This window comes from Triturus cristatus, chromosome 3_1 (assembly GCF_964204655.1).
Source record: "Triturus cristatus chromosome 3_1, aTriCri1.1, whole genome shotgun sequence".
NCBI lineage: Eukaryota > Metazoa > Chordata > Amphibia > Caudata > Salamandridae > Triturus > Triturus cristatus.
The window spans coordinates 143080170-143090049 of NC_140583.1; the positions used below are offsets into that span (position 1 = coordinate 143080170).

The window sequence follows — 9880 nt, forward strand, 5'->3', positions numbered from 1 at the left end:
TATCTCTGGAATTTTTATCGCCCTGGAGCAACGCGTTGTTGATAACGCGCTACCAGGGCGATAAATTCCAGAGATAGACAGCGATGAATAACAAAGCGCTAAGTGCACTTTCGTTATTCATCGCCGTTCCTTGCTGATCTGCCCCTAGTCGGGCAGATATTTCTCCACGCTGATCATCTGCTGCAAAGGACAGAAATTCACAAGCTTTTTTCAAAGATAATCTTCAATATTTTCTTTATTTGGCACATTTCCAATTTATTTTATATCCATATTTAAAATGTGTACATTGTAAAAAACAAAATAAAATTGTTTCTTCATAACTTACGCGTCAAAGAGCTACATTTTAGTTAAAAACTATTTCAAAATAGTGTAATTCTACATTTCCCAACCTTTAAAGGCATTCACGCAACGTCCTTGGCATTAAACATCCATACAATGTAAGTGTACAAAATAGTGTACAGTTCATAAAGCTGTGTAAAGACAGCAAAGTTAAGTACAAATATCGAAGAGGTTAGCCCTTTGGATGGCCCGCGTGGCGACCTGATGCTCCAGGTGAGAGTCGAGGGGAATCCTTGTATCTTCATTCGAGTGTGTACATTTGTACAGTGCACTCATTCAAAGCCAGGGACTGCTGTGTACTGTCGGGGTTGGCATTCCATTGACTCCTGCCAATGAGCATGAAAGACCAAAGAAATAACGTCATGATAAAGTCACGCAGGACATGTAACTCGCTGCATTCCGTGCCTGCAATGACGGGCGCAGATCAGAGAGGAAAGAAACAAAGAAAGGACAGAGGCGGCAGGAAAGAGAAAGGCAGGACAGAGGCAGTAATGTAGACAAAAGCAAGAAAGAAAAGGAAACAGAGAAAGCAAGCAAGAGTAAAGGTGGAACGATTAAAAAAATACAACAAATAAAAAAACTGTAGAAGGATAGATTAAACAAGATAAATCAAATGAAGAAATGTTGAGGCGATAAAATTAAAGAGGAAAATATGAAGGAGAAAATAATATATTTAAAATGATTAAAATAAATTTGAAAAGTAAAAAAGATATGAGAAGGAGGGGTGAAGCGAATGAGGTTGGAAAAACGTTAATCATTGAAGGTGGAGTGCTGAAAGGACAAACTATTGACAGTGACATGAAAGCATGGACCAAAAAATAAGGAATGCAAAAAGGAAAGAAAGTGAAGACGGACTAAAAGGAGTTAACTACGTGTCCTATATCGGGTGCAGACTGTAACAACGTGACATTTGAAAGACAATTGTAACCCAGAAAATGTCTTCAGGGTGGGCTTCTCTTCAATAGAATATCCCTTATATATTTATATAAATAAGTCTGTCTCTTTGTACATGTGTGCGGAGTCCAGCCTCGGGGGCTCTAGGAGACCGTGATCTCCTCGTCATCACTGTCTGAGTCCGTGAAGTCTGAGGGCTTGCTGGGGCTGCTGGAGTGGCAGGGCGAGAGGGGCCTGGGGGGGCTGTCCGTCCGGTGCCGGCTGTGGGGCTCTGGGAAGGCCGGCCTGTGCTGGGGCTCGGGGAAGCCCAGGCCGCGGTGGGGGCTGGGACAGCCAGCCTCCTCGTCGGCCTCGTCCTCTTCGGAGCACTTCTTGCCCACGTCACTCAGGTCCGGGTGGGGGTTAAACTTGGTGGGGAGGGTCTGCTCCCTGGAGCCCCCAGAGGACAGGAGCTCTCTTTCCTTGGAATTCCTCCATTTCATCCTGCGGTTCTGGAACCAGATCTTCACCTGAGGAAAGCAAAAGATGGGGTCAGAATGGAGAAAGACATGTTCCTCATTCAGACTGGCATGCGTCACATCCTGCCAAGTTTATTTTAAAGCGGACTCATGTCCCAGCATGCAATGTACACAACAGCGCGATAAACAATGTACTCAGCAGCGAAACGTGTAATTGGACAGGTATTAAATAAATCACGATTTCCCTTCAACCATGTTACCTTTAGCTTAGTCAGCAATGACTCAACAGATATTCTCAGAACACTTATGCATGTGGAAATATGTTTATAAACGTGCTTGTGTAAATATGAATTAATCCATATACAAAATTAGATCTGCATGTCCAAACAATAGCATGTAGAAATGATTGTTCTTCCTCTGTACACAGCTGGGGGATATGTCCCAGGAAGTGGCGGAGCCTCCTTGGCTTAACGCTGCGCTCCGCCACTTTGGAAATGCAAGGCTGCACCATATTTACAAGAATGTGGTGCGCCTTGCGTTTCCCCCTGCGATGGCGCTAAGTTTAGCAACTTAGCGCCAACGCAGGTACCCTTGCTGTGTGCAGGGGAGGATTGGTTATGTGTAGTAAGGTGTCCCTTCCTGCACATAAACAGTCCTAAAATTCCATTCTGTCACTTTCATGTGCGCTGCTTCATGTAAGTTACAAAATGGCATTTTTTTAAAGGTTTGTTTATGTGCAAGAAGGGGCACCTTCCTGTACATAAACAAACCATGGCATTTTGCTTTTTCCATGTGTGCTGCACAAGGCGGCACACATGGAAAAAGCAAAAACAAGGAGAAATAATGCATGTCCCCTCATTTCACCAACTTAAGACCAGGATTTTTCTGGTCTTAATTTTGGCGCTGCCTCCTATGCACACCATCCTTTTACATAGGGGGCACCGTCGAATACAATGGGTGTTGCGGTGGAACTCCCACCACAACACCCAATGCACGCCCCTTTCACGCTAACCACAGCATGAAAGGGGGCCTTATGTACAAGGCAGTGTTAAACCATGTTAAGTGGCTTAACGCTACCTTGTACATAAGGCACAGCCCCTATCGCCACCACAACGTCTGGAAAAGTGGCGTTGTGGTGGCGATAGGGGCTTGTACATATGCCCCAACTGTGCCAGTCTGTTCCTCTCTGTGTTCACCTTATTGCATTCTTCATGTGATGCCATCAGTACTCGTGGCACTGAGAAATACATGAATTCATTTGGGTTTTGTAAGATGCTACAAACCTCTGTCTTGCAGCACCAGAGTGGTTGTTAATCTAAAGTTTGCTCTAAACTGCAAGGATTGTACATTTTAGCAGTTACCTCCTAAACATGGTAACATTCCCTTCAAGCAAACTATGGTCCTTTGGGTGTACCTCTTCCACTTATATACATTTTCAATTTGAAGTTGACAAATGCAACAGTACCTTTAAGTATAATCTTGATGTTTCTGCGAGACTTTCTGAGTAGCTCCCGCTTTGGGTTTTGGGGAAATCAGGTTGCCTGTGCCCTGGTGTTTAGGGGTCTCCCATCCATGGATCAGAATGTTCAACACAAGTCCCCTCCCCTGAAGTATTCCTTCTAAACAGCATGCCCAGGGGATCCCTGCCCTCCAGAGACGCTCCCGCTGCCCCACTGCCGCTGCCCATCGACGCCACAAGGGCGAGGCCAGGTTGGATATGTACCTGTGAGTCTTTGAGCCCTAGTTTGGCTGCCAGCTTCTTCCGGTCGGGTTTGCTGATGTACTTCTGTTTCTGGAACATCTTCTCCAGGGCTTTGCGCTGCACATCGGAGAAGACTGCTCGGCGAAGCATGCCCCTGCGAGGCTTGCCTCTGGCTGCCAGGGGCCAGGAGAAGGTGCCAGGGATGGGCACCACGGAGGAGGAGGCTGCAAGGAATACAAGAAACCATAAATGCTGCAGAATTTGGAAGCAGAATGCAATGTCATGCTCAGTATCAGACGCTGTAACATATTCTGGAATTGGAGACCATTTTTAAGATGAGATTGTGGTTGAGGGAGGCTTCTGCCAGTGCTCTCAGTTAAAATGTACACCGTTTTGGTTTATTTTGTTTGGAACCTTGAGGTGGTCTTCTGCACGCCTGTTTAAGAATGTTCATTGATCACCAGGGCTGCAGGGGATACACACAGTCTTTTTCAATAAATGAAATTCACCAAATGTGGGATGAGTATGTTTCTGAATCTTGGGGAGACCTACGTTTGCACCTTGGTTGCCTCATCTGGAAGTTCTTGGGCGCTCTGAGGGATATTCTTTGAGGGCTCTTATTTGAGGACATTTGAGGCCATAGTTCTAGGGGGCTTTATTTAAGAATGGTTTGGGATTCTGAAGGACAGCTCTAAGGGCCCTCATTTGAAAAACATCAGTGAATGCAGATGAATGCTAGGCCTGTAGTTTATGAATAGCTGCTGGGTATTCCCAAAATACATCCAAGAGGCCTAATGTGGCCAAGATTGCTGAGCCTGGAGAAGGCCTCTCTCTGCTCTATCCTGAACATCTCCCAGGTGTCCACAGATAGCCCTAAAAGCCTAGTTTGAGATTGCCTGATATGCTTATTAATATCTTGATTAACTAATCTGAAGATATTTGGGGAATATACTGAGGGAAGCTAGTTTGAGATTATTTGGGAGTTCCCAGGGCTATCTATCGTCACATTAGGGCTGGAGGGGGGTTGGTTGGAGGTTTTGGAAGTTCCAAGGGTGCTCGCTTGAGAATAGCTGGGATGGCCATGGTTCACTCCATGTCTTTGAACTCACCAGCCAGGAGTAGGTAGGCATTAGCCTGCATTTCTGGAACCGTGGCTCTCAACTGTCCCTGTTATGGGGTTTATCACGAGTCGAGTGCGGTGCCGTTCCGCAGACACTTCCCATTTGCTGAAAGCAGATGGAAATTGTGCATGGAAAAGGGCACAGAATCTGGGAAGTGCATGCAGGAAAGGGCCCAAAATTCCAGAACCCAGCTCGTATTCTGTAGTCTGGGATTTATGACTCATAATTGCAAAATAATCCCGACCCAGAATTCCCATGTCCCCTGCAACTAAGAATCGGCCCTGTAACTTTTATTTTAGCAACTAAACCCAAATACTTTTAAACTCTACAAGTTTTAAATAAAAAAGAGTCAAGCTGCAAACTTTCTTTTCCAAATCACGTGAGCGAACAGTTATCTGGATTTTATTTTGTGTGCTGCAGACCATTAAAGGCTTTTTTTCACAGCCTTTCTCATTCTTTTTGTGGAGTCGGTTCCTAGCCTGCCCCTTGGAGGGAAAAAAGGCAGAGTGCCCAATGGGACAAATGAAAAGTAACTGCTAATTAGCACATTGACTGGCTCCCAGTGGAGCTGGTGGGATGAAAGGGGGAGTCCCTCCTTTCGAGGCGCTGCAAAGGGGGACAGGGATTCTAATGAAGCGTGAATGGTAATTGTGTAGTAATGAAGTAGCAGAAAAAGGCGCAGGACAGGCAGAGAAAGCCATATATTACTGGGACAAAGGCGACCAACACTTTTAAACTAAACAGCACTGCATGCCCGGCTCATCCGGGAATACTGATGCGAGCCGCTGTCTCCGCGCACATCGTTTTCATTAAATGGACATGAAAAGCCATTTTTAATGCTGAAGTTGTTTTGTGAGGGCATTCAGAGGGGGGAGAAAGGAAGCAGAGTCCATTATCCGCTCTTTGAATGGGGTCTGAGAACAAAAAGGGATAAAAAGGAGCGAAATGCCTGTTTCAATAACACCATTTCTTTTCGCGTTACCAAAACATAGCGCTTTAAAACCCTGGGGGTGGCGCATGCGCTCAGGGCGCGCGCGTTCACGCCATGAAGGCCAGGAGACTACTCTAGTTGTAGTTTTAAGGGCATATGTTTGATGATCTTAATTAAATGTCATGACGTGTCTTGCTTGAGTCACACTCAGGGCTTTGGAGATGTGCTCAAGGTAAACGGTTAGTCTGTTTTTAAACACAGGGGTCTGATTGGTTAGGAAAGCCTCTCAGTTACCTCCATACAGACGTCCTGCGCGCCTCCCTCTCTGTGTTAGAGACTGGTCTGTTCGTGTGATCTGTGTCTCTCCAGTAACACTTCTACGTATTGATTTGTCGAGACCTGATTTTACTCCGTTTAAATTTGTTTACTCCTTTATTTGTTCTACCTTAATATTGAGTTCACACGTTCTTTATCCGATATACTCTGTGTGTACGGTCATTTCTATGCTATGGATTCTACGGACTCAGTCAGCCTGTCTTTCCGTTAGTCTGTCTGTCTATCCACATTTAAATGTAAACGTTATGGGTGTTACCGGAGTCAGTCATGCCGTCTGTCTATCCACATTTAAAGTTACATTTTATTGGTGGTGCCGGGTCTCTCCATCTGTCTGTCAGTGAGTCTATCTACATACATGACTACCTACCTAATCTATCTATCCATCAAGCAACCCACCCACCCACCCATCCGTCCATACCTCCACCCATCCATCCCTTGCACCTTTGCTCCCACCCTTCCATCTATCTCTCTGTCCATCCCCCCCCTCCCTAGGCCACATTGGTGGGCAGACAATGGCCTCCCCATGTGGTCTTGTGAGCCCGCTCACTCGCCGTGTGACCCCTGACGTGGAATTAGCCGCTGGCTGGTAGGTGTCTGTCAGCCACAGTGCGGCCGGCCCGGTCTGTGGGTGGCGGCCGGCCCGCCGGGAGCTGGCCCATTGGTCACGGTGCTGAAGGCTTTGTGGGGCATCACTGGTGGAGCGCACGGACTGTGGGAAAGCCTGGGCTGTCGGCAGCTCCTCTGTGAGGGGGGACCCGCCTCAAATTACACCGTGACATTGCGGCTAATTTTCCGAGCAGGCAAGTGGGGTGCACAGTGTCAGCAGTCAGAGCCCCTGCTAAATAGGGCATCAAATTGGCGCGACTGATTCGTGAATTGTGTACTGCGGCCAACCTCTGAACTAGTATCACCCCTGGGGTGGGTGGGGGAGGGGTCTGGGAGAGGCGTGGGGGCGGGGGACCATGCGACGGGACCAAGACCCACCTGGGAAGTAGGAAGCTCGGATGAAGGGCCGGAACGATCCCTCAAAGTACGGGAAGGCGAAGCTCTTCTGTGCTGCAGACTGCAGCAGCGCCGCGGAGGAGTCTATGGAGAAAGCAGACAGGTGGGTTAAACAGAGCACACTGCGCGTCACAGCTAGCGCGGGGAATACACAGCAGGCAGAGCGGCAGAACTGCGCAAGGAAAATAGAAACAGAGAGAAGTAAAAATACATAGGCACTAGGAAGGAGCAAACATTATACCCTACAGCTTAAACATGAGAAATGCAAAGTCCTGAAATGTAACAGCCAGGCATGAGGAATAATACATTGGAAGGCAAGAGTGTACGATTGAAATATTTAAAAAGAGAATACAAAGCAAGGACGGCAAAAATATGCAGAGAAAATGAAATACAAAAGTTCGCAAAACTCTAACATGAGCGATAAAGAAATAGGGAGAATGCAAACTTCCTGCTTGCGAATTGAAACCTCAAGCTGGCTGGTGGTAAAGGTGAAAAGTGAGGACAGGAAATGAAACATAACTGTCAGTTAAAGAAAGCAAGACATGGCACATAAAAAAACAGGGAAAATCTACAAAACCAGTATGAGAACTGTAAAATTTAGCATGGTAAATATAATAAGCACAATGGAATATCACACGAAAATAGAACCTCATTAACGGAAAATATAAAAGGCAAACCCCAGAAGCTGGACATGTAGCACAGGAAACAAAAAAAACACAAGCACCAAAATATAAAAGAAGCATATATAAAACTAATAATTAGCATGCGAAATATGAGAACAGGGTCGCGACAAAGAATATCGCAAACACGTGAAATAAAACCCAAACAGCAGCCTTGGAACGCAAAACTCCAGTGTTTTAAATAAATACCAACATGGCTCTGACATGCGACTTAAAAACAATTCATGCGCCACAAAAAATCAGGAAATAAAAGAGGCCCAAGAACCGGAGAAAAGGCCGCAGCTACCGGGAACATTTCTCCCTCGGGAGGGGCCCAATTAATCGGATTAGGACGTGACCCCCCCCCCCCCCCCCCCCTCCTCCTTCCTCGCTGCTTTAACGCTTGAGCTAACACCGGGGTGACAAACGCTAGTCCTCGGCATTAGCGCGTGGGAGAAGTGTCCGCGGAGCTCTCCCTGCGGGGCCTTATTCTGCAAAGAGAAACACGTGCATAGGCAGGGCGGAGCTTTCCTTCGTGCAGCAGGTGCAGTGACACCGGGGCCCACTGAACACTGACTGTTGCTGTATTTCACATATCAGAGGCTGGTGTATGTGTGTGTGTGGGGGGGGAGGGGGCTTTCCTTCCTTGTGCCAGGGCTCGCGAGACACTGTGCATGGGCGTAATATATAATAATAAATCAGAAGACAGGGGCGTGTGTGGGTCGAATGTGCATCGCCCCATGCCGTATGCAGCCTTTGCCTTCCTGTAGACAAACAACATAATATGGAAATTTTAGTAGAAATCCAGACAGGCCGGTGACTTCAATGCCACTTGTACTGGCACAGTATGCACCTGGAGTCTGACAGAAGCTTTTATGTTTTATGTAGGGCTGGCTAGAAGCTCAACCTTGCTTTTTACAAATGAGTGGGTGGTTCCCAAATATAGAACAGGGAAACTCGTCAAAACAGTACATAATAACCAACAGTATTTTTGTTATGTGTAGCCATAATTCGGGGATATATAGGTTGTTGTGTCGCCATAGAAACTCTGGCCCCCCTGTTCTCGTTGGCATGCAGCAGATGCATTGACCCACCGAGCTACCACGCTATCACTAATGTATCATAGGTGTTTATACACCTTAACACACTGTCATATCTCAGGTGCAAGGTGTAGACGGGCAGTGGCCTCTGGTCATTTTAGTGGTGCCTTGAGCCCCTGCAGATCCCCCTATCGGCCAGTGACAGTTCGCCGCCGTAGGGGCGTTACCCCATCGGACTACGTATTCACTGTCCAGCGGGAAAGTATGTTTCAAAATAATGTTATCGTTATCTCCCGAGATTCATAGGGGCCTATTTCCAAGCCCCGCGCAGCCGATCTGTTACTTTTCCCCCATGTTAAAAGTGACCCACAGGCGGCGCAAGGGGCTTGTAAATAAGCTCCATATTTGCCTGTCCATTATAAGGTGTACTGCGTGAATGAGAAAGCGCCCTGAGACCATTTGGGCGATATTTTGGCGCTCCACAAATCCGCAATCAACCGATCTTACTTTTCCGCATAACACGTAGGTCTCTTACCAGTGGTTCTGGGCGCCGAGGCCAGGATGGCATTGACCCCAAACTTCAGGAAGGTGGGGTCGCTCTTTGCTGGGGCCCGCGGGCTGGCAGCGCCCCCATAGTCCGCCGGGCTCTTCTCCGATGGGATGGCGGCGGCCGGTGGGGACATGCTGGGGGGCGGCATGTACCCGGCGGGCGGCTGGCTTATCCGGATCAGGTCCTCTACCAGGAAACTGGTACGGCCAGAGAAGGCGGAGCGCAGGGACTGGGGTAGGCTCAGGGTCGGGGTGGGCCGCAGCAAGCTCGGGTAGACGGCCGGGGGTGCCAGCAGGCTGGGGAACATCATCTCCGGGGCCGGAAAGGGCTACTGCACAGGGCAAGTCTCCTGTGGCACCCTTCTGCAAAGTTCGGGAAACTGCGTCAAAGTTCGGAAAACTCCGGCAAACTTCAGCAAACTCCGGCAAACTTCTCTGACCAGGCACTAGTGACAAGTCCATGCCCTCCCCTCCCGCGGGCGCCTTTTATACCGCAACCCCTGCTCAAAGCGCTTTGAGCACTGACAGCTCCCACAAAGGGGGTCCATCAAACCCTCTTGCCCCCACCCTTTTAGAGCTTCCTCCGGGCGCCTTCTGATTGGCCAGTGGGGGCAATTTATGATTGGATTAGCCCCCATAAGCATGCGGTCGCACAATGGGGTCACCCACAAAGAACGTGCAGTCATCAATTCTGCATACTGACCGCCCCCCTTGGACGACAAGTCCCCAAAAGAGCCCAGCGGGCGTTTTTTTGTCCAGCACCAACAGACACAGGCTCATTAGATGCAGATTTAAATACCCCAGCGACACCTCGGCTCCTAGAAAGGGGAATTATTTGTAGAGAGCACT

At 48.0% G+C, this 9880-nt stretch overlaps 1 protein-coding gene across 1 annotated transcript; it reads right to left on the bottom strand.

Annotated features, from left to right (window-relative positions):
- Window positions 1-247: 247 nt before the first annotated feature.
- On the bottom strand, window positions 248-9505 carry DBX1 (developing brain homeobox 1). The gene is made up of 4 exons (XM_085646300.1): window positions 9018-9505; window positions 6766-6867; window positions 3415-3617; window positions 248-1742 (listed from the first exon to the last, which is right to left on the bottom strand). The coding sequence occupies exons 1-4, from the start codon at window positions 9340-9342 to the stop codon at window positions 1377-1379; spliced, it is 996 nt and encodes a 331-aa protein (XP_085502426.1). The 5' UTR covers window positions 9343-9505; the 3' UTR covers window positions 248-1376.
- Between the last annotated feature and the right edge of the window lie 375 nt (window positions 9506-9880).

Coding starts and splice junctions, on each gene's coding strand:
- DBX1 (XM_085646300.1), bottom strand. CDS start 9,342: ATGATGTTCCCCAGCCTGCTGGCACCCCCGGCCGTCTACCCGAGCTTG. Junction 6,868..9,017: donor CTCGGCGCCCAGAACCACTG/GTAAGAGACCTA, acceptor CTTTCTCCATAG/ACTCCTCCGCGGCGCTGCTG. Junction 1,743..3,414: donor TAGGGCTCAAAGACTCACAG/GTACATATCCAA, acceptor TGCTTTCCTCAG/GTGAAGATCTGGTTCCAGAA.